Source organism: Herpailurus yagouaroundi, unplaced genomic scaffold, assembly GCF_014898765.1.
Source record: "Herpailurus yagouaroundi ecotype Mexico unplaced genomic scaffold, PumYag 184, whole genome shotgun sequence".
NCBI classification, from domain to species: Eukaryota; Metazoa; Chordata; class Mammalia; order Carnivora; family Felidae; genus Herpailurus; species Herpailurus yagouaroundi.
The window spans coordinates 22,150,123-22,175,092 of NW_024412415.1; the positions used below are offsets into that span (position 1 = coordinate 22,150,123).

The 24,970-nt window shown below is 33.1% G+C and overlaps 1 protein-coding gene across 11 annotated transcripts in view; it reads right to left on the bottom strand.

The window, feature by feature from the left end:
• Window positions 1-920: 920 nt before the first annotated feature.
• The window catches only part of ZNF280D (zinc finger protein 280D), a 335,873-nt gene continuing 311,823 nt past the window's right edge, over window positions 921-24,970 (bottom strand). For 8 of the 11 annotated variants that reach the window (XM_040492781.1, XM_040492780.1, XM_040492777.1 and 5 more), the window contains 2 exons: window positions 10,332-10,387; window positions 4,691-7,688 (listed from right to left, as the gene is read on the bottom strand). In XM_040492781.1, the coding sequence (XP_040348715.1) occupies window positions 7,064-7,688; window positions 10,332-10,387 (681 nt within the window). In that variant the 3' untranslated portion in view covers window positions 4,691-7,063. Of the gene's footprint in view, window positions 1,776-2,910; window positions 3,026-4,690; window positions 7,689-10,331; window positions 10,388-15,464; window positions 15,548-19,504; window positions 21,695-24,970 lie in introns of those variants that run through there. The other 3 variants (XR_005795835.1, XM_040492785.1, XM_040492786.1) reach the window with 3 other exon arrangements.

Genomic DNA, 24,970 nt, shown 5'->3' on the forward strand with positions numbered 1-24,970 from the left:
AACAGACTCTTAATTACAGAAAACAAACACACTGATGGTTACCAGAGGGCGGGTGGGTGGGGAGACAGGGTAAACAGGTGATGGGATTAGGGGTGGCACTTGTTGTGATGAGCACCAGGTGCTGTATGGAAGTGCTGAGTCACTAGATTCTACACCTGAAACTAATATTACACTGTATTTTAACTACCTGGAATTTAAATAAAAACTTGGAAAGAAAAAAAAAAGTTGGGGACCCAAGGGTTCATTTTAAGACTTGAACATTTATAAACTTTTAGTCCAAATTCATGGTTTCTTTGACAGTATACCTCTCTCCAAATTTTTGCTTTTTATATGATTCCAGTTAGCAATGAGCCAATAGTCACACCCACAATTTTAAAGAAATGGTCCCCACTTAACTGGAGTACCTTGAGCCCATCAGGCATTGATAGAAGACTGACACTTCAGCACCCATTTCCTAAGCCATTTTGTCTACCTGAACAGATTTACTGGGCATTAGCATTTCCAATTCCTGACAGACATTAATATTTAGGAAATAGGAATAAAGAATAACATTTCTGGGAATTCTCAGGAATCCCCAAATTATATGCATTCATCATTCTGTATTTTTCATAACACTACAATTAATATATTTTAAAATAGTTATCACCATAATAAATACTGCATCATTTTTCTGCTAAATGTTTGACATTTTCTGTTAAAAAGACATAAATATGTGTTTTCTTAATAGGAACCAATGTACTGTGACAATATTATATATTTCAATACCACTCTCTTTGCCTGACATAGACATTTGACAACAGAAAACATTAAATGAAGGAAATATTAGCATAGACGCCAAATTAAAATCATTTTAAACTGTAAGTACTACAAATACTTGTTATAAGTTTATCTTAAAATGAAACTTAAAAGCACACAATGCATTAATTGACCTGATAGTTTTTATCTTTATTTTGTTACAAACATTTCAGACATAGAAACTTATCTTTCATATTCACATTTCTATTAGTTGAATTGCTAAGAATTGTCCAAAAACATCTATAAGCTGGCATTTGGTTACATGTCGATTTATAAAAGTTCTTTTCCTTTTTAATGATGAAAATATTTTGTCGGCTTTCCCTGATTTTGGTCTTGCTGTTGAAATTGATACTGCTTTTTCTAATTTAGAGTTAGATCAGTTTCTAACTTCATTTCATTATATGCCAAAACATTTACCTCTTTTCTTTGCATTTCTAGTTAAAGTATTTGCAAAGAACAGCAGCCTTTGGCAAATAATCATACAAACTTAGAAATGCTGACAAGTTTATTTGGTAGTATTTGAATGTTACATTTGGACGTCCCATGAAGGGACAGGACACAGAATCACAGGTCAAAACTGACAACGTAAGGAATTAATTTGCTTCCATGTGTTATTTCTTAGAACACCAGTGATGGGATTTGCATAAAGTATACTCTATATATATAATCCTATTCATATTTATTTTACTTATAAGAATGACTCACCGTTAGTAGCAGACAGGAACATAGACATACATTCATAACATGGCAATAGCTACAAGTAAGACTGAATGATCAGGTTGTGACAACTTCTCTTCCATGTCCTCCTGTTCTGATTCCTGGAAATGTTGAACTTATTCTTGGACTCTATATCAGCATTCCCCATTCTTGCTTTTGTGCTTGACTTCAGTGGATTCCTTCAGTCCAATAATGGCTCTAAATTCATTACTAAGCTTTAATTATTGCTTAGTTGCAATTCTTCTTCCTGTTTCACTAATTTCCTGAATGATGGGTCATGAGATTCAGAAAAATACATAAATTTCCCAAGAAATGCTGTGAAAGAATTCCTACATAGAAACACTATGGAGGCGGGATCTCCTTAACCAAATTAGACATTTAAAACAATTAGTATGATGGCCATATTCTTGAATTAATTTAGCTTTGTTACTTAAAGGCTTTCTTGTTTGACTGATTGGGGATGAGAAGTTCTGTCTTTCCCAGCTTTTCAAGTGCCTGAATTTCTGGACTTTTCTTATTTTGTTTCCAATGGATATCTTACCATTTCTCATCTGGGTTCATGTCTTTCTTAAAATGCAACTGTCAAATGCAACTAATAAACAAAATTGTTATCCAAACTCTTCCAATAGAGATAAAACTTCACTATATTATTTTTTTTCCAAGTATTGCAGGCAAGTTTACCAAACGTTTCACCACAGCAAATGTGGATCGCCTCACGTAGCTTTACCACCTGTCACCTAAGCCAATGCAATATAGTTTAATTTAGTTCAATTTTGCTTCTTTTTATGGCAGCACTCCACTTTCAGGACTAATCCTGTATCAAATGAGGTATTCCCTAACTGTATTAACTAAAACAAAAATGGTTATTTCTCCCTCACGCTATATGTCCATCTAAACAGGGAGGCTAGGTTTACAGTCCCTCAGGAACCCAGCCTGATGCAGCAATCATCATCACCATGTCAGAGAGAAAAGAAAGTTCTAAAGAGTCTCGTATCAACACTTAAATGATCCAAATTGAAGTAACTTTTCACTCACAACTCACTGGCTAGGTAACAGTCACATTACCACACATTGGAAATACTTGGTGAATAGCATAAATTAAAGTCACATTAGGTTAAAAAAGCTAAATTTGTTTGAAGAGTCAAAATAAAATCTAGATAAGTAAACTCTTAACTCTAGGAGTTCATACTGGAACAAGAAGCTTTCCACAAGCATCATAGGAAGATAATTAAAGTTAAGTATTGGTATTTGGCTACTTAAAAACTAAATATTCTTCAATCTAGTATTGCACTTAGACTTCCTACAGGTAATAACAAGACCAAAATTTATGAAGTGAGAGCTTCCCTGTAGTGTTTATAAAGTGACAATAAAATAATTATAAAATTATGATATACTTACATAAAAATATATACCAGGTGCTAGCAAACGTTTTCTTAAAGTGCCAGATTTAAGCTTTGGGCCTGTGAGCCAAATGGTCTCTGTCCGGTACAGTTGTGCTATTGCAGTGCAAAAACTACAACAGACAATATATAAACAAATGATATGGGTATTTTCTAATACAATTTTGTTTATAAAAACAGGTGGCCAACTGTGGGTCACTGTCTGCTAGCCCCTGATACAGAACAATTAAAGTCATGTTTTTAAGGCAGTGGATGAAGACTTGAAATATTTAAAAAATTTAAAATTATAGTTTAAATTCTCCCAAATTCCCCACAAATGGCAAGTTATACTTTAAGATTTAAAGGGTTTTAGTCATTTTTAAAAAGAGGTTGGATTGGGTGAGCGATACAGTCAATTTTTCTGTTCTGTTTTTGGAAAAGCCAAATGACCCCAGATGTACCTGGGATATTTTCTAGAAACCAAAATCCAAGGTAACTTCTGTGATCAGCAGGTATTCAGGCCATTAACATCTATAGCTATGGCTTCATTTACAGTTTAGCTCAATAATCTTCATGGTGATACACTGTGTCATCAAAGAAGACTAAATTATGCTTAGTATATTCATTTAAATAATGAAACTGGTTTTATAATATTTTTAACATGCAATTTACATAACTGTAAAAGTGATTTCTCAGGATATCTCATTCCTCTACAAAGTTACATTTGTTGCTAAAGATGTGTTTAATTCCTTACAAGTATCTTTTAATTTATAGCTTTTGGGGTAAAAATTAAACATTGCCATAACTTTTAAAAATCTAATACTATTTTTTTGTCTACATGCATCTGCACGTGTCTCATTTGAAAAAATAATTTAAAAATAACTTTCTCTCTTTTAATACTTAGAAATAGGTAAGTTAAATGTTTCATTTCTTAACTGAAAAAACAAGTCTTATTGTTAAGGTAATCTAGTAAAAATGAAATATTTGCACTTCTTCTGTAGTGTCTACATACATACAAAAGTACTATGTCATTGAAGTCAGAACAAGTGAGTGGTTTTGGAGTAATGATTTTGATGGAACAAAAATGATCATGTCAACCATGAAGTAAAAAATGACATCACAGAAGCCTACAAAAATTTAATGATGTTAAATTTATATAATTATTATATAAAGTATATCTTTAATGGCTCAGTTGGTTAAGCATCCAACTTTGGCTCAGGTCATGACCTCATGGTTCGGGAGTTCGAGCCCTGAACCAGGCTCTGCGCTGACACCTCAGAGCTTGAAGCCTGCTTCAGATTCTGTTTCAGAATCAAGATCAAATTTCATTCAAATCTTAGCTTTTTAACCTTAGGCCAATAACTGCCTAGATATTTGGTTTCCTCATCTTTTTACTTACAGCTAAAACAAAGTGACTTGTATATTATCAGTTCCTTTTTAAAATGTTTAGAATAGTTCTTAAAAAAATTCATGGATGAAAAAAATTCCAATTTCCTCCCTATTGGAGAGACACAAAGGGAAAGAAAGAATACAAATAAATATGGCATTCAGATTTTCAATGTAAATTAAAAGTATATCCACAAAATGAATATAATGCTTCTTAGTGTCACTGAACTGCACTTAAAATCAATCCTAAGTTTATTGTCAGGTAACAGGGAATTATTATACACTAAGGCACCTTGATAGGTAGTTCCTAGGCAAACAGTCACTAGAGTGCATCACTGGCTTTCAGTGTCAGATTAAGTCAGTCTAAGCACTCTAAAGCAGGCAAAGGCAAACCACAATCCATGGGCCAAACATTCTTGTTTTGTAAATAAAGTTTTATTGGAACACAAACAAGCTATTATTTACATTACATCTACAGCTGCTTTCAAGCTACAAGGAAGAGTTGAGAATAATTGTGACCGTATGGTCCACAATTATTTACTATCTGGCCCTACACAGAAGTTTGCTGTCCGCTGTTCTAAAGCACTGCTACTCAAAGGCTTGGTCTGTGCACCTGAACTGTTTGTTCCTCAATGGAAATAAGGAGATGGTATGAGAACATAAACCAATTATGTTACCAAATACGATGCTTATTTCAACTAAACTTTTGTTTTCATTGCCAGACTTTCCTTAGAGTTTGGTACAGTTTCCTCTTCTCCTAATGGATAGGCATAAACAGTTCACTGATTAGCTATGTTGAACACAACTACTCTAAAGGTATATAGCCACAGAAGAAGGAACTACCCAAAGCTCAAAGGGATAACAGTGTCATTAGAGACTTATTTTGGCACAGTGATCTAGGGTTTTGTACATTAGGTGATCTGCCAGCCGATTAATTGAATAAGATTCAGAAAATAGTCTTTACATAGACTTTCTTCTACTCCTTCACTTCTAAGGTTTAAATTACTCCAAAAATCTTGTCTGCTATAGTTTTATGTTTCAACAAGGTGAAGGGTAACAGCTAAAAAGTCCCTCTCTCCCTATCTTTTCTTGGTAGCAGGAAAGATGTAAATATGTGACCCCCTCAAAAAAAAAAAAAAACCTTTTCAAGAAAGTAAATCAATAATATATTTTGCCTGTTTACTCTTTTTACTTTGCTGGGCAGATAGAAAACTAGAATAGTAAATTATATTTCTCTTGCAATAAAAGAATTTTTAAAGCAGATATATTCTCTGTAAATATTAACAGTATTTTCCCCTGTACTTTAAGTCCTAATTTAAAATAAATCATGCATCAATTAAAGAATACAGAATGAAATCCTACCACTAACTTCAACATGAAATTTCCTTGAACAAGTATACAATTTCTAAAGGCGCCAAAGGTAATCCGACTCAAGCAGGTTTCTGAAAAATAAAATTATTCAGGGACAGATTTTTATTGCAAATATTTACTCAAAAACTACTATATACAGCAGAATTTTAATAGCCATTTATAACATTTAACATTCAATGAAACAAAATTTAAGAATTCAAAGCACATTTTAAGAAGTAAAAATGTAGCATTTTAAATAAAATTTTAAGTACTTTAAAGCAAACTACTTTATCCATATTATTTATTTCTATATCTACTATTTTCTAGATGATAAAAAACAACTGAAAAATCTATTTAGCAGCCATTTTGTGGATAAAATAGGATATGGATAAATTAGACTAAATGTCCCAAACCAATTTTTTACATCACTGCTTTAGGTCCCATTTGAAGTTTCTATTTTACAATTAAAGAAAAAGTCACTTAAACATGGCATGAGCCAGGACATGTTTTCCATTTACTGCTTTACAATATCTACATTATACCATACTTTGGTTTGGTGTCCAGACCATTTTTATGGGTCTATTTCTAAAGATCATTAAAACAATATTAAAAGCATAATAGCTACAGGAGTTTCAACAATGGGTTTCTATTTTATACAACTAGCACATCAAGGGATTTCTGCACAGCTTACACACTGACAAAAAGCACAAATATAAATTTACATATTAATAATGTCACTTTCACTGAAAGTTTAATTAAGGTAAGCTTACAGCCTTGCAGGCTCACACTTGTAGGGAGGTACACAGATTCAAATATTCTGTTTACATGCTTGTGACAGTCTGGAATGTTATATTAAATCCAAAATTAACTTTACGTTCATCCAAATTCTCATTAGATCAATTAACTTAGCACTCTAAGCATGCCCCATTTACCAGCATCATACTCGAAATGAAGCCTTCGTTAACAATGCCTATCAGCCATTACTTTAAATCAATTATTCCCAAAAGGTATGTGGTTTCCAAATCTCTTCCTTTAAGTAACCTGAAAAGAATATACAGGTACTAAGAACTTTTAGCTTAGGACTGATGGAAGTTTCAAAAGCTTTATCATTATAATTAATATTCTAAAAATCAATTCATACTGGCCACCAACTTCTCTTCAAAAACTGTTAAATGAGACTTTTCCATTGCAAACTTAGCTTTCATTAAAATCCATAATAGTTTTAAAGGCTTTTTGGAAATACAAATCATGCTATTATGGGTGAATTGATTTCTTTAATAACCTGGATTGAACATACAGGTAAAGTGTAGATGAATGACCTCCCTCACAATTTTCTATTTCTGAACTCTACAGAACAGCACCACTGAGTTCACCTGATAGCACTGTTCCAAATGTTATTACCATTGGTACACTAAACTTAGAATGACTAATAAATTTCAACTTCTTTCTTTTTCATCTGCCAGGTCTACTGTTGTCTCTGTTGTGCTAGGGCTATTTTCCCCAGGAACACTGCCAGTTTGATCAGATACTACGTCATCAGTCTTGGCTGAAGGATCACCACTACCTTTCTGAAGAATCTCTGTGGCTTCATACTCAAGTACCTCTGATGGAGTCAAAGGTTCTAAATGAATACTGCCTTGCTCACTAACATCAGAACTAATAGATTCAGGTTCATCTCTTTTTCTCAAAAATTGATCAATGCTAACATCACCAGATGTTAACCGCAAATCCTTAACATTCTTTGAAGAAAACTTAGCTTCACTGGAGTTGGAATCTTCATTCTGATCACAAGAAATTATGTTTCCTGAACTTTGGCACATCTTCAACTCCATTTTCTGACAAACATGCTCTATTTGTTTTTCCTTTTCTACTTTATCTGCATCAATATTTGAATCATGGCTGAAGATATTCTTTAAGCCAGTTTTCTGATCTTCAAGACAGGTATCATTTTCCTTATTTGACACTGTTATGCTTTCTTCATTTTTTGTTGCTAATGAGCCTTCAAATGAATTTGTAACACATTCATTTTTTTCTTCCTCTGAAGAAGCTTTATCTTGTTTACTGAAAAAATAAAGCCATTTATTATCTATTCCTTTATAACACATTGTATTTGAACACTATCAAAATAAAGACATGCTCTTAAAAAAAAAAAAAAAGATCAAAGCACATTTGCCAAAACAGAAAACAAACAAACAAAAAATAACCCAAATCCCCAGTCCTTGCCATGTACACTTTAGGAGGTGGCCAGTTTCTTAGGCATGAGACTGAGAAACTCCAGAGTCACATCTTAAAAGGAGACCTGGGGAATCTATCAAAACTGGTTTTAGTCCTGATAATCATCACTCTCAACTGTTCACACTCTTGCCTATCTAGGTTAAAATTTAAGCATTCTTATTAATTTGTAACCTTAAAGAAGAAGTGAACATATTTGGAAAAAAACTATTTTTTTAATGTTTATTTTTGAGAGAGAGAGAGAGACAGAGACAGAGAAAGAGCATGAGTAGGGGAGGGGTAGAGAGAGAGGGAGACACAGAATCTGAAGCAGCTCTAGGCTCTGAGCTGTCAGCACAGAGCCCCAAGTTGGGCTTGAGCCCACAAGCCATGAGATCATGACCTGAGCAGAAGTTGGACGCTTAACCGACTGAGCCACCCAGGAGCACCAGAAAAAAACTACTTTTTAAATGATTTCTATATCCTCTTAATTAGAGTGTCTTTCCCTATGCAAAATTAAATAAGCATTCATAAATATTTCCCTAATATTTAATAGCTGAATTTAAAAAAACATAAACATATGCCTGAAAAAATATATGTAAATATATACAACATGCATACATAAATATGTTTGTTTGTATATATAAATGTTTATGTGTGTATAAGTGTGTGTGTTCACATTTACCCTGGCATGTTAACACAAACTATGTAGTGAATCATAAAATATTAGATGATTTCAGGAGTAGATTCCACTGATTCATCCTAACAAGTGTATAACACCCAGTGCTTATCCCAGCAACTGTCCTTTATTATTTAATAGAGTAAATCACCCACATTCTACTACTTTTCTTCCTAAGTTTAATAGTTTAAAAATGTAAAAGATATTTGTACAAAGACGCTCATAAAAACAATGTCTAAATAGTGAATACAGAAACAACCTAATACTAACAAAAGAACAATAATTTAAATAAACAATTATGGTATTAAATAGAACATATGAATCTTCCTTTAAACATTGTTGGTTTCCAAACCAAATTCCATTAGGATTTTTAACTAACTACTCATTATTAAAACTATAAATTAATTTGGAAAATGGCCTATTATGCAGTAGTTATTAATTAGTTATTTTCTATCACAGTAAGTTTGCATTTCTTCATTTAGATCCTGCACAGTTCTCATTTTTTGCTCCTCTTGTGAAGAATATTGTATTTTAAATCACATTATTGGTATATTGAAAGATTCAGATTTTTATAACTACCTTAATTTATACTCTCATTAATTTCATTCTTAGCTCATTTTCTTGGATCTTATAGGTCAATTACGCCATCTGCAAACAATTAGTTTATTTTCCTCATTTAAATTTATATAATTTTTATTTTTATTCAGATGTTATTGGACTAACTACAATTTATAGAAAACATTATAGAGAGGTGACTAGTCTGCTTTTTCTAACTCCTTTGTTGAAATTTTGTTAACCATTGCCCCTGTCCCCAAATTCTAGGTGAAGAAAGGGCTAAATAATTTTTCTAGCAAAGTCTAAGAAACACCTTCATAAGGCCTTATTCTATAATTTTCTTCTCAGGGGCAATAGATGAATCACTCTTATTTGGTTAACTAGCACCCTACACCTTACGCTGTATAGCTGTATATAAAATACACAGCATAAACACAGCCATGGGGAAATTACTTAACTTGAAAGATAAAATAAAATTATCTTTATCTGGAATTAAGTTCTAATTTGAATGTTAGATTCTCTTTTGTTAAGAAAGCTTCTAAAATGTCTTGGGCTCTTTAGTGTTGATCAGAGAATTACATTTTTTAAAGCCAATTCCTGAAGTTTGAAACTTTTATGAGTTCCCACCAAAAGTTTTATAGCTTTTGAAAATACTTTAGACAGAAAAGATTTTAAGATGATCTGTTTGCAAAAATTGTCCCCATCTGTCTTGTAACTTGTAGTATCGTATAACTGTTTTCACTTGATAGGAGCAATTAAAATCTGTTAACATTTTATTTACTAATAAGTACTTTTTAAAATTTAACAACTGTAAGGTGTTTAAAAGATGTTTAAAAGATGTCAAAACTTAAAAAATGATTTTAAAACTAAGGATATACAGTATATTTTTGTTGTATTAAAATTTCAAAATTTTATTTTAATTAAAGCTAAAATAACAGGGTACCTGGGTGGCTGAGTCATAGAAATGCCAGCTCTTGGTTTCGGCTTAGGTCACAATCTCATGGTTTCATGGGTTTGAGCTCCACAGAGGGCTCTCTACTGGCAGTGCGGAGCCTGCTTGGGATCCTCTCTCTCCCTCTCTCTCTGCCCCTCCCCCATTTGTGAGCTCTCCCTCACTCTCTTTCTCAAAATAAATAAATAAGCTTAAAAAAAACCTAAACAAAATAACTGAAATATCAATTAACTAAAATAATGCAGTTCAAGTATCAAGCTTTTTATATACTTGAATTTCAAGAGAGTCAGTTTTTCCTTATATTTACCTTTCAGAATTTGATGTTTCTGTTTCTCCTTCAGCCATATTAGTTCTTGTAATTTCCTGAAACAATTAAGAATGTTTCTTTTATATTCATAGTTAGGCTTAAATTAAACTACTTTAATGATACTAAACTTTCTGGATTAAAGGAACATAAATGTTCAACCTAACATACCAAAGAAATAGAAAAACAATTTCTTAATCTAAAGTATGTACTAGAATAATTCTCAAAAGCAGACTTTAAAAAATTGTTAAAAAAAAAACCTATCAGAATTTCAGTATACCAAGTTTCCAAATCAAAGTCATGAAGCAATTACCCAGTTATAACAATACCTGTTTTTCTTAGACTGTTTAAAATGTGGACTCTAGTTACAATCACTTGAATAGAAACACAACTTGAATTTGAAAACAAGTTGCATCCATAGTAATTTTATACAAATACATTAAATACAAACATTTATATAAAACATTTCTGAAATTATAATTTCATTTTGGAGTCACGTTAACCCTTCGTATAATATGAGATGATAGATTAAATATTTTGCTTACTTGAAATGTTTTACAGGGAGAAAAGAATGCAATAAAATTTCATTAAGCCAGAGACCAGACCAACAGTTCATAACAATTACTGATTATTGAGCACATATGATGCATGAGGTAGTATGTTAAGAGCTTTGCATTCATTATCTCATTTAATCTTCATGTTAGACATTCTCAATTCCATTTTTATAATAAGAAATACGATTATGTAGGTTAAATAGAGAACCCTAGGCAATAACCACAATAAATGGTAAAGATTCAAATCTAGGTCTAGTTCTTAACTACTATAGTGATTGACTATTGAAATTGATAAGGGTGTATTAGTCACATACATTTATGTTTTTTACTCTCCTAAAACCCTGCTAAATTGAGGCAAAGATATGAAATATTTTCATTCATAAAGACCACAAAAACACCAAACCATACTAATTGTCAATGAGATTTCAACAAATTTTTAGATGGAAAGTGACTGTAAGAGTACAAGTTAACTTTGCAGCATGGAGGAAGTTACAACTAAATATCTGAGTAAGGAGAAGAGAATCAATTTGTCCAGGGAACTTAAGCAATCTGGTATTTGGAGTAATTCGGTATAATATCCAGTACATAAAAAATAAAAATGAAGCACAAGGACTGCTGAGAAATCTAAATGCTCTTTCCCCAACTCATATAACAGATACCTACTCTTTCCTCTACCACAGAGGCTAAAGGTTAACTTTATGAACTAAAGAGAATCTAGACTTGTGAACACCAGGAATGACAAAGGGCAGCCATGAGGTACTGGGAGAAAACAGAAAAATTTAGTCAAATTCCATAAACTGAATAAAGGTCCCTACAGTTCTCCCTGACTAGCTCCCAAAATGCTAGCAGCTGGAGGGATCACTCTTCACTCTACTACCAACATCTGGAATCTAGAAGATTCTTCTTTGGAGAAAATTATTAGATTCAAGACAGACAAGGTTTCCTATAATGACTTTGAAAGCATCTTCCTCAGCAAAGAATTAGTTCATCAGCATCTGATTTTCCTATGGGAAGTCTGAACAATTCCCATACAGACTATGCAGATTGTATAGACCACTAATCCAGAAGAATTAACTAACCTTCATATTATAATACATGTCAACAGTTCTCCAAGTGTGTTTCACAGATACCTTGGGCCTCCAAGACACTTTCAGGAGGCAGGTGAAGTTAAAACTCTTGGTACAAAAGCAGTAGTGAGTAATATGCTGGCATCTCAACATCAATCAAGGCAGTGGCATCAACCCGAAACTACACTAGAAGTCACTAAATAATTCTTCACTGGCAAACACCAGCAGCAACACTCACTTTATTAAATATCAATCTCTGAGTTCATGTCTTTTGAGTATTCTATGTGATAAAACAGAAGAATGCATAAAGCACTGCTATTGTATACTGAAAACACTTGGGTCTGAGACTGAGTTGCAAGTTGAATTTAGACATATTTTTTTCATAGAATATCATTTTTATTTTAAAGGATGACTGTCAAACTGATTATTGAAACTTGGTTATTTAGGAGATATTTTCTTAAAATTGACAAAGTAAGCCTGTCATATCAAAGAAACAAGTGACAGTGTTTATTGCCATAATAAAATTAAACAAAAATTAAATTTTAGGAAAACTTGCATTCACCATTGATTAGATATTAATGGCTAATAATGAATGTGCTTACTTGGAATTATACATAAAACATGTCAACACTTGCAAGATCTATGTAACACAGTGAACCATTATTTCCAAATGACTAATCTATGATGCTATAAAATCATTTATGAATGATTCAATCAAAGTGTAAGACAGACCAATAGATTTTAATGCAACAAAGCATAAAATAGTTCAGTGATATGGAATCAAATCCTGCACTGCAAAAAACCTTTAAGAAAACTTCCACTTGTCTACTTTTTTAAAATTAATTAATTAATTTTCAATAAAAAAAAATGTTTTATTTATTTTTGAGACAGAGAAAGAGAGAGCATGAGCAGGGGAGGGGCAGAGAGAGAGTGAGACACAGAATCTGAAGCAGGCTCCAGGCTCTGAGCTGTCAGCACAGAGCCCGATGAGGGGCTCGAACTTACAAACCGTGAGATCATGACCTGAGCTGAAGTCGGACGCTCAAGTGACTGAGCCACCCAGGAACCCCAAAATTTATTTATTTTTTAATTTACATCCAAGTTAGTTAGCATTAAGTGCAACGATGATTTCAGGAGATTTCTTATTGCACCTTACCCATTTAGCCCATCCCCCCTCCAGCAATCCTCTGTTTGTTCTCCATATTTAAGAGTCTCTTATATTTTGTCCCCCTCCTTTTTTTGTACTATTTTTGCTTCCCTTCCCTTATGTTCATCTGTTTTGTATCTTAAAGTCCTCATATGAGTGAAGTCATATGATATTTGTCTTTCTCTGACTGATTTCGCTTAGCATAATACCCTCTAGTTCCATCCATGTAGTTGCAAATGGCAAAATTTCGTTCTTTTTGATTGCTGAGTAATACTCCACTGTATGTATGTATGTATGTATGTATGTATGTGTGTATGTATATGAATATATATATACATATATATGTATATATATATACATATATATGTGTGTATATATATGTGTGTGTGTGTGTGTGTGTGTGTGTGTATCACATCTTTATCCATTCATCCATCGATGGACATTTGGGCTCTTTCCATATTTTGGCTATTGTTGATAGTGCTACTATAAACATTGGGGTGTATGTGCCCCCTTCAAAACAGCATACCTGCATCCCTTGGATAAATACCTAAATCTAACAAAGATAAATCTATACACTGAAAGCTACAGAAAGCTTATGAAAGAAATTGGAGAAGACACAAAAATTTGGAAAAATATTCCATGCTTCTGGATAGAAGAACAAATATTGTTAAAATGTCAATACTACACAAACCAGTTTACATATTCAATGCAATACTACTTGTCTACTTTTGATGAGTATCAAAAAAAAATCACAATTATTTTAAAAGATTATTGAAGTACTGGCTAGGGCTGGACATTCCTCATATATTTCATCCACAATAACAAGTCATAACAGACTGAATGCAGAAACATGAAAATCTAGCTTTATTCTATTTAACCAGACATTAAATAGTTATGCAAAAGTATAAAACAATACCAAGTCTTCTAACTAAATATCTCATGTTTCAGAAAATAGTTATTTTTCAGAAAAGTGTTATTTATATGTTACTATATGTGAATATATAGTAGGTTTATTAGTTTTGTTTTTAAGTTACATTTTACAACTCCTATTTTTAATTTCTAATATGGCAAATCCAATACTTTTTGAAAGTACTAAGGGATGTATGTAAATATTACCCCCTGGAGTTCTTCAATGCACAACCTGTATGACCATATGAGGCAGCCCTGTCCCCATTCATAAACAAGTTTTCAAAGAACTTTGTAGTGCTTTACTCTTTAGTGTGTATGGGCAGACAAGGATCACCACACAATTGAAGACACCCTTTAATGTCAGAAATACCAAAACAAATAGAAAAGGAATAAAGAGAGGAGATACGAGACATCAGAGACCCTGCTGGGAACAAAAGAAAAAATATATAATTTATATTTAGTATCCCCAAAGAAGTATCAGATGTTATTACATCCATTAAACAAGAACAAAAATTATGAAGAGAACTGAAGAAAAATATTAAAGAGCTCTTCAAAAATAAATACATGACAACTAATGTGTTAAGTACAGTAAATGTTTTTAAAAAGACTGTATAAAAAAGAAAGATGGAAGGCAAGAAAGAAAATACCATACAATTAGAGGAGTTAAAGTAGGAAATCAGTGTCACATCAGTAGGAGTTTAGAGAGAGAAAAAGAGAAAGAGAATGAACAAAGAAAAGTGAAAATTTACCAAATAAATAATACAAGAAAACTTTCCCAAACATATACATCCAAATTACAAAGGTTTATCAAATGCCTACCACAATGAATGGAAAACGGATGACCGGTGAACATATTATGAAATTTCAAAACACTAAAGATAATCATTAAAGTTTCCAGAAAGAACAAAATAACCAAAATGCAATGAAACTGGAGCAAGAATGGCAACAGACTTATCAAAAACAATACTTTCAAAATTACATGGGAAAAATGATTTCTATGTACTTCAGCCAAACTACTACCATTTACATAAATAAAATTTTAAATATGCAAGAAGTGAAAAAAGATGCACCCCTTCTGAGGAAGGTGTTATAGAACATGTTTCATCAAAGTAGGAAGTAAACCAAAAAGGAAAAAAAAGGAACTCAGAGTTCAGGAAACAGGACATTCAACATAACAAATTGGCAAAGCAAAATCTTGATACAACAAACTATGCAACCAGACCCAGAGAGCAACTAGTTTACACTGAAGGAGATCTAAGGAGATATACAGACTCTCCAACAATTTCTTGTGATGTGTGTGAACATTAGGAAAAAATACTTCCAAACATTAGACAAATAAATCACATTTTTTAAAAAACAGCATTAAGTGTATAGAAAAACAAATGAGTAAAGATATATATTGTGTAACTCCATAAAAGTAAAAGGAAAGGATATAATAAAGGAAAAGAAATCATAGTACTTCCTGGATCAGCACACATAATGGTCTCAAAAGCTGTGATGTAACTATGCTGAGATCAGTGCTATGCCAAGCCATACTGGAACCTGAAGTAAAAGAAAAAACACATAGCCCTATATACACGTTTTTTTGTTTTTGTTTTTTTTGTGATAAAATACACATCAAACTTACCATCATAAACACTTTTAAGTGTACAGTTCAATGATACTAAATACATTCACGCTGTTGTGCAACCATCAACACCTCCCATCCCCATACCTTTATCTTGTAAAACTAAAACTCTATACCTATTAAACATTAACTCCACATTCTCCTCTCCCCCGCAACCCCTAACCACCACTACACTCTCCATCTTTATAATTTTGACTATTCTAAGTACTTTACAAAGGGGAATCATATTGTATTTATCTTTTTGTGACTGATTTAGTTCATTTAGCATAATGCATTCAAGGCGCTCATCCATGTTGTAGCATATTGAAAAATTTGTTTCCATTTCAGAGCTGAATAATATTCTGCTGTATGTATATATCACATTTTGCCTACCCATTCATCTATAGACGGATACTTGGTTTACTTCCATATTTTAGCTACTGAGAATAATGTTATACAAAAATTGGTATACAGACTAATTGAATTAGTCTCTGCTTTCAATTCTTTTGAGTATACTCAGACGTGGAACTGCTAGATCATACATATTTTTTCTTTTGAGAAATTGCCATACTGGCTGTATCATTTTACAATCCCATCAACAGCACACAAGGGTTCCATTTTCTCTACATTGTCATCAACACTTGTTTTTGTTGTTGTGTTGTTTTTAATAATAGTCATCCTAACAGGTTTAAGCTGATATTTCATCATAGCTTTGATTTGTGTTTCTCTAATAATTAGTGTTGCATATCTTTTCTATTTATATATCTATCTTCTTTGTAGAAAAGTCTGTTTTAGTCTTACCCATTTTTTTAATTGGGTTGTTTTTTGTCATTAAGTTTTGTCATTAAGTTTTTGTCATTAAGTTTTGTCATTAAGTTTTGTCATTAAGTCATTTTTTTAATTGGGTTGTTTTTTGTCATTAAGTTTTTGTCATTGTCTTTTGTGGGTTGCCTTTTTATTCTGTGGATACTGTACTGATGTACAAAATTTTTAAATTTTTAGGAAGACCAATTTGTGTATTTTTTTCTTGACTGTGTGGTTTGGTGTGATAACTAAGAAATTATTGCCAAATACAATGTCATAAAACTTCTATCCTATTTTCTTCCAAGAATGTTATTGTTTTCAGTCTTACATTGAGGTTCTTGATCCAATTTGAGTTAATGCTTGTATATGGTGTTAGGTAAGGGTCCAACCTCATTCTTTTGCATGTGAATATCCAGTTTTACCAGCACCATTTATTGAAAAGACTGTCCTTTCCCCACTGATCATGGCTACCTTGTAAAAAATTATTTGACTACATATATGAGGCCTATTTCTAGGCTTTTTATTCTAGTCCACTGGTCTATGTGTCTGTCTTTATGCCAATACCACACTGTTTTGATTTCTGTAGCTTTGCTGTAAGTTCTGAAATCCGTGTAAGTCCTCCAGTTTTGCTCTTCTTTTTCAAAATTGTTTTAGCTATTTGAGGTCCCATATAAATTTTAGGATGGGAAAAAGTTAAAAACTGTCTTTGGGACTTTTGTAGGGATTGCAATAAATTGGTACATTGCTTTGGGTGGTATGGACATTTTAACAATATTAAGTCTTCCAGTCTGTGAACATGGGTTGTGTTTCCATTTATTTATGTTTTCTTTAATATCTTTCAGTAAGGATTTTTAGTCTTATTTTACAAATCTTTCATCCTTTTGGTTAATTCCTAACTATTTCATCCTTTTTGATGCTATTGTAAAGTAGAATTATTTTGGTAATTTCCTTTTCAGACTTTTAGTGTATAGAAATGCAACCGATTTTTGTCTGTTGACTTTGTATCCTCCTACTTGGCTTAGTTTCTTTTAGTTTTTTTAATGTTTATTTATTTTTGAGAGAGCGAGACACAGCACAAGCAGGAGAGGCACAGAGAGGGAGACACAGAATCCAAAGCAGGCTCCTGTCTCTGAGCTGTCAGCACTGAGCCCGATGCAGAGCTCGAAATCACAAGCCATGAGATCATGACCTGAGCTTAAGTTACCCTTCAGCCTGAGCCACCAAGGCACCCCCATTTATTAGTTCAAACAGGGTTTTTGTTTTGTTATTTGTTTTTTGGTGGACTCTTCAGGGTTTCTACATAAACAGGATAATTTTACTTCCTTTTCTCCAATTTGGTTGCCTTTTCTTTTTCTTGACTAATGGCTATTTCTGGGCAGAACTAAATCTAGCTCTAAATGTCTGCTAAATCTAGTTAGCTTTTTAAGTTCTCTAGTTCCTTACTTACGTCTTATTGTTCTATCCATTATTTTAAGTGGGGTATTGAAGACTCTATTATTGTAGAATAGTCAATTCTTCCCTTCAATTCTGTTAGTTTTGCTACATATATTTTGGTGAATTGTCATTAGGTACATAAATATTTATAATTGTTGTATCTTCTTGTTGTATTGAACCTTTTATTAATACATAATGTCCTTCTTTATTTCTTGTAAACTTTTTTCATTTAGTCTATTTTGTCTGGTATTAGTAAAGATACCCATGCTCTCTTTTCGTTATTATTTGCATGTAATACCCTTTTTATCCTTTCATTTAACTTGTCTTTAGATCTAATTTGAGTCTCCTGTAGACTGCATGCTCTTGGGTCATGTGTTATTATCCATTCTGCCAACATTTGTCTTATGATTACAGTTTAGTCCATTTACATTTAAATTAATTACTGATAAGGAGGGAGGTATAACTGTCATTGTGTTACTTGCTTTCTGTATGCCTTGTAACTGCTTTGGCACTCATTTCCTCCACTACTGACTTTGTGTTTAGCTGTTTGTGCTGAAATGTTTAAATTCCTTTCTCGGGGCACCTGGGTGGCTCAGTCGGTTGGGCGTCCAACTTCGGCCCAGGTCATGATCTCACAGTTCATGGGTTCGAGCCTCACATCGGGCTCTGTGCTGACAGCTCAGAGCCTAGAGCCTGCTTTGAATTCTGTGTCTCCCTCTCTCTCTGCCCCTTCCATACTCATGCTCTGCTCTGTCTCTCAAAACTAAAAACTGAGGGACGCCTGGGTGGCTCAGTCGGTTGAGCGTCCGACTTTGGCTCAGGTCATGATCTCGCGGTCTGTGAGTTCGAGCCCCACATCGGGCTCTGTGCTGACAGCTCAGAGCCTGGAGCCGGTTTCAGATTCTGTGTCTCCCGCTCTCTCTGCCCCTCCCCTGCTCACTCTCTGTCTCTCTCTGTCAAAAATAAACATAAAAAAAAAATTTTAAAAAAAAATTGGAAAAAAATTAAAATAAATAAATAAATTCCTTTCTTGTTTCCTTTGTGTATAGTTATTTGTGTGTGTGTATGTGTGCTTACCATGGGAATTACATTTAACATTCTAAGATTGTCACCCTCTAATTTGATTTTATACCAGCTTAACTTCAATAACATACAAAAACTCTGTGTTCCTTTACAGCTCCATATCCCTCTCTGCCCCCCTTGTCCCATGCTTTTTGGCTGTTGTAACAAAATCACATCTTTATAAACTGTGTACCCAGACATAAACTAATAATTATTTTAAATGTGTTTAAATCACATAGAAAACAAATTTGGAGTTAGAAACCAAAGTTACAGTAATACTAGCATATACACTAATATTTTTTTTCTTTTAATGAATTTATCTCTTAATTCACATAGAAAACAAAAAACAATTACAAAGTATTGTTACAATACTATTAGTTTTTATAATTCCCCATGTACTTACCTTTATTTAGATATTTATTTCTCTGCACATCCTTGAGTTACCACGTAGTGTCCTTTAATCTCACCTTACAATGACTCCCTTGAGCATTTCTTGCAGGACAGATGTAGTTGCCACAAACTCTCTTAGGTTTTATGTCAGAATATCTCACTTTTGAAGGATAGTTTTAATGGATATAAAATTATTGACTGAGTTTTTTTCTTTTAGCACTATGAATACATTGGTCCACAGCCTTTTGGCCTCCAAAGTTTCTGATGAGAAATCTTTTGATAATCTTTGTGGGTCCCCTAGATGTGATGATTTGCTTTTCTCTTGCTTTCGAGATTCTTTGTCCTTTGAGAGTTTGATTATAATGTGTCCTCAGTGTGGGTCTCTTTGAGTTCATCTTACTTGGAATTCACTGTGCTTCCTGATGTTTACATTCATGTGTTTCATCAAATTTGGGAAGTTTTTTTTATCATTATTCCTTCAAATATTCTCTCTTTGTTTCTGTCAAATGTTCTCTGGAACTCCCATGATATGTATATTTGTCTGCATAATGGTGGGCAACAGCTGCCTCAGGCTCTGTTCACTTTTCCTCAATATGTTTCCTTTCTGTTCCTCAAACTCAATACTTTCCATGTCCTGTCTTCCAAGTTTTCTGATTCTTTCTTCTGTCTGCTCAGATCTGCTTTTGAATCCCTCTAGTGAACTTTTCACTTTCAGTTAATGAACTTTTCAGCCCCAGAATGTATCTTTACCTTTTCAGGTTTTCACTCTAACATTTTGTTAACATACTGTTTCCTTGACTTTCCCCACATTCCTTCTGTTCTTTGGGCATCTTTAAAATAGTTGTTTCAAAGTCTTTGTCTAGGATATCTGCCATTACGTCTTTTTCAGGACCAGTTTCTATTGACTTTTTTCCTCTGAATGGGCCCTCTGAATGGGCCATACTTGCCTGTTTCTATGTATGCCTTGTAATTTTTTTTTTATTGTACAATGGACATTTGAAACTAATAATGTAGTAACTTTGGAAATCAGATTCTCCCCCTTCCCAGTCTCTGATGTTTTTGCTATTGTTTTTGTTTCTTTTGATTGTTGTAGGCTGTCTCTGTTCCAGGATCAACATGAGATGTAAACTTAAGGTCTTCTTAGATCTATGCTGAGTCTTTCTCTGGGCATGTACAATCACTTTCTAATTTTACCCATATATGTGATTGTTTTTGAATGTCCTAATCTTTAATGTCAGGCTCCTGAATGGGGAAAAAGCAAAAAACTAAGGGGGAAAAAGGGCACTGTACCTTTAAATCCCCTGGAAGTCACATCAGTTATAAGGGGAGGGGCTTGCAACAATGAGGAGAGGTTTTAACAACAATGTGCCCATTTCTGTGCAATGCTGTGATAAGAAGTATCAATCAGTGATAACAGCACAGCTCCTCAATATTTGGAGGGCGGTATCTTTTTTGGCCACTCTGGTCTCATAAGCTTTGCGCAAGCTGTTCTAGGTACATGTGCACAGCTGCTTGCTATGTGGTTGAGGGTGGGGGGGTGGGTAACTGCTACTGTGTTGAATGCTTAAATTAACCAATAGTAATTACAATTTACCAACCAAGTCTTCCCCTGGAAGTTGCAGGCATTCAACAGACTCAGGAATTCCAAAATACAGACATATTCATTTTATTACATGCATTTCACAGATATGCATTTTATTTTACAAATTAAAGATTTATGGCAGTTGTGGCATAATCCAAGCCTGGATGACAGTATATCTGTTTACTACAGATATGAATCTATGTTTTGAGCCCACTGTTGCAACCTACTGTTCAGGAAAAAAGATTCCTTTCAAAATATTACTGCTCATTGACAAGACACCCAGTCACCCAAGAGCTCTAATGGAGATGTACAATAAGATTAATGATGTTTTTCATGCTTGCTAACACAGCATTGATCCTACAGTCATGGACCAAAGAGTAATTTCGAATTTCAAGTCTTATTATTTAAGAAATACATTTCATAAGGTTATTGCTGCCATAGATAGTGATTCCTCTGATGGATCTATGCAAAGTCAACTGAAAACTTTTTGGAAAGAATTCATCAGTCTAGATGCCATTAAGAACATTCATGATTCATAGGAAGAGTTCAAAACATCAACATGAACTGGAGTTTGGAAGAAGTTGATTCCAACCCTGACAGCTGACTGAGGGGTTTAAGACTTCAGTGGAAGAAGTAACTGCAGATGTAGTGGAAACAGCAAGAGAACTAGAGTTAGAAGTAGAGCCTGAAGATGTGACTGAATTGGTATAATCTCATGATAAAACTAATGGTTGAGGAGTTGGTTCTTATGGATGAACAAAAAAGTAGTTTCTTGAGATGGAATCTATTCCTGGTGAAGATGCTGTAAAGACTGTTGAAATGACAACAAAAGATTTAGAATATTACATAAACTTCATTGATAAAGCAGTGGCAGGGTTTGAGAGGAGTGACTCCAACTTTGAAAGAAGTTCTATTGATCAGTCGTTAGCCATTACAATTGAAGGAACACCCTTCACTCGCAAAAATATTATTACTTGCTGAAAGCTCTGATGATGGTTAGCATTGCTAATCAATTTTAGAGGACGCAAATACAATTCCCAATTTTATAATTTATTGATATTGTAACAAACTATTCTACATGAAATTTTGATAGAACTTAAATTGTCAGGATATTTGAGAACAGAGTCAGTGGCTGCTTTGTGTAAATCAATGTGATTTATAGAAAATAATTTTTTTCTGGTTTTAAAAATTCTAAATTCTAAAGATACCTTAATTTTTCATATATATATTTCAAATATGAAGTTAGCACATTTATAATCTTAATGTCTATTTGATAAGCACTTTCTCTATAATTATAAATACCCTCAATCATTGATTCATGCATTTCTAATTTCTTTTCTTTTTGTCTAATTTTGAAATTCATGTGAATATTCACATTTCTTGCTTACGTTTTATATTCAACGAACACACTTGTCAAATTACTTTCTTTCATTTGTTGTTAGCAAAGGCACAAGCCTTTTATTAAGCATGCAGTTTTATTTATGGTGATTTTTCTGATTGTAGAGTTCTATTATATCTTGCCACTTTGTTCAAAATATCATACTGATAAGTTGTGTAAAAATCTGTAATATATTTGTATCAAGATACTTTTGAGTTCAACATAATTTTGACATTTGATATTTTATCTTTTCATACTTGATAAAAATCTTTAATTTGTATACAAAATATCTCAATTGCATTTAATCTTAATGCCTATCACATATCTGTATGTGATTTTAATTTGTATTTAGAATAGTCAAGAATATTCCATCTGCTTGTTGAATTAACCAACTCCCAAAATATATCCTTTCTACAATATTGAAAAAGATAATCATATTTGAATTCATAGATGCTTTACTATTATATCAAATTATGATTATGAGCTGAGCAAGGCACAAATTTGGCATAATTATTTTGGGGGAGAAATATTGGATTGTATACCCTTGTATACATCTGACATACCTGCTCCATTATCATATACCTGGCCAGGACAATTTTTATATAAATATGATCTCTTTTAACTTATTGATAATTTCATAAGCTAGACCATGTTGAGTTTTTCTTTAAAATGAAAAGTTTTTTTTAAGATATAATTGTCCAGTTTTTCCTTTTGTTTCAATCAAGTCAAATAAAACTCTCCTCTTTAAATGACATTATTCTTAATGTAAATAATCAGGCACATTCATTCATAATGGAGTATATCTGGTTTCCAAAGAGCAAGGAAACATTTTGCTTTTTTTTATTCTTCATGGTATTTCAGATTTAACATGATTTGCTAACAGCATTATACGTTTTTTTTAATTTTACTAGACAAATAAAGCATAGAAGCCTTTTAATGATTAGTTATATGATGAGGAGTTCCTGTAAGTTCAAGTGATTTATAAACATTCCAGCATTTGGACTTCCAAGAGTTTCCTATGCCCATCTAAGAAATAAATAATTTTTGCACAAAACATACATTTAAAATCACTGACACATATTTTAACACATTCTGTAAAGCATCATCTATTAAACTATCAGTGAATATATGTTTAAAAATACTTCCATTTTTAAGGGGCACCTGGGTGGTTCAGTTGGTTAAGCATCTGACTCTTGGTTTTGGCTCAGGTCATGATCTCACAGGACATGAGATCGAGTGCCAGGTCAGGCTATGCAATGACGGGGTAGAGCCTGTTTGGGATTCTCTCTCCCTCTCCCCTGCTCATATGTGCGCTCTCTCTCTCTCTCTCTCTCTGTCTCTCTTTAATAAATAAACTGAAAAAAAATACTAACATTTTAAAAGCATCAAGATGAAACATGGAATTTTTGTGATCACAAATTCTTTTTCAAATTTTAGAAAAATTTGAAAGCATTTTTTTGGTTACAAAAATTTAATTCTGTTGTGAGACACCTGGGTGGCTCAGTCGGTTAAGCATGACTCTTGATTTCAGCTCAGGTCATGATCTCATGGTTTGTGAGATTGAGCCCTGCAGTGGGCCCTGTGCTGACAGCACAGAGCCTGCTTGGGATTCTCTCTCTCCCTCCCTGCACCTCCCTCACTCATGCTCTCACTCACTCTTTCAAAATAAATAAATAAACATTAGAAAGAAAAGAGAAAAAAAGATCCAACTTTTGAAAATTGTTGCTCATGATGTAAAACAGATACTCCAAAATCTGCATGTTGAATAGGCCCATGCTCTATTAAAAGCATTTTGATTTTATTAGAAATATGTGGCGACAATGAAGAATTAATAAATTTATTTCAAAAGGCATCTTCTTATTTTCTTGCTGATGCTTAAGAAATCTAGCTTCTGAGACTTCCAACATTTCATTTTCTTTATCTTTTCCTCACATTTCAAAGAAAAGTCTTTATTTAACTCTGAATTTCATAGTAATTCTATTCTAATAGTATCAACCAACATTAAAGACTATAATTTTCAGCCACTGGAATATTGTGTTTTTCCACCCTAACTTGTTACAATGCCCTATAATTCTGATCAAGTTGTGTATGTGTTTTTCCCTATGCACCACTTGACTTTTTAGGTGCCATATTTGTTTTAAGAAATTTTTGGTATACATTTTAAATATATTTATTTTAATTAGTACATTCAGCTAAACATAACAAACATTTATTTAATTAATTTTTTAAATGTTTATTTATTTTTGAGAGAGAGAGACAGACTGGGAGTGGGGGAAGGGCAGAGAGAGAGGGGGACACAGAATCCGAAGCAGGCTGCAGGCTCTGAGCTGTCAGCACAGAGCCCAACGTGGGGCTCGAACTCACAAACCGTAAGATCATGACCTGAGCTGAAGTCGGATGCTTAACCAACTGAGCCACCCAGGCACCCCAACATTTAATTAATTTATATAAATTAAAATACATAACAACCAAATAGGTGTACATAAACATTCATATGAAAAATATAAAAAGTTAATGATTACAAACAATAGAAAATTACATACCAGGAGAATCAGATAAAATGTCAAGACAGAGGAATTTATCCCAAATGAAAGAACAAGATAAGGTCACAGCCAGAGTTAAGTGAAAGAGATATAAGTAACATGCCTGATGGAGAATTTAAAGCAACAATCATAATGATCACTCACTGGAATTGAGAAAAGAATAGAA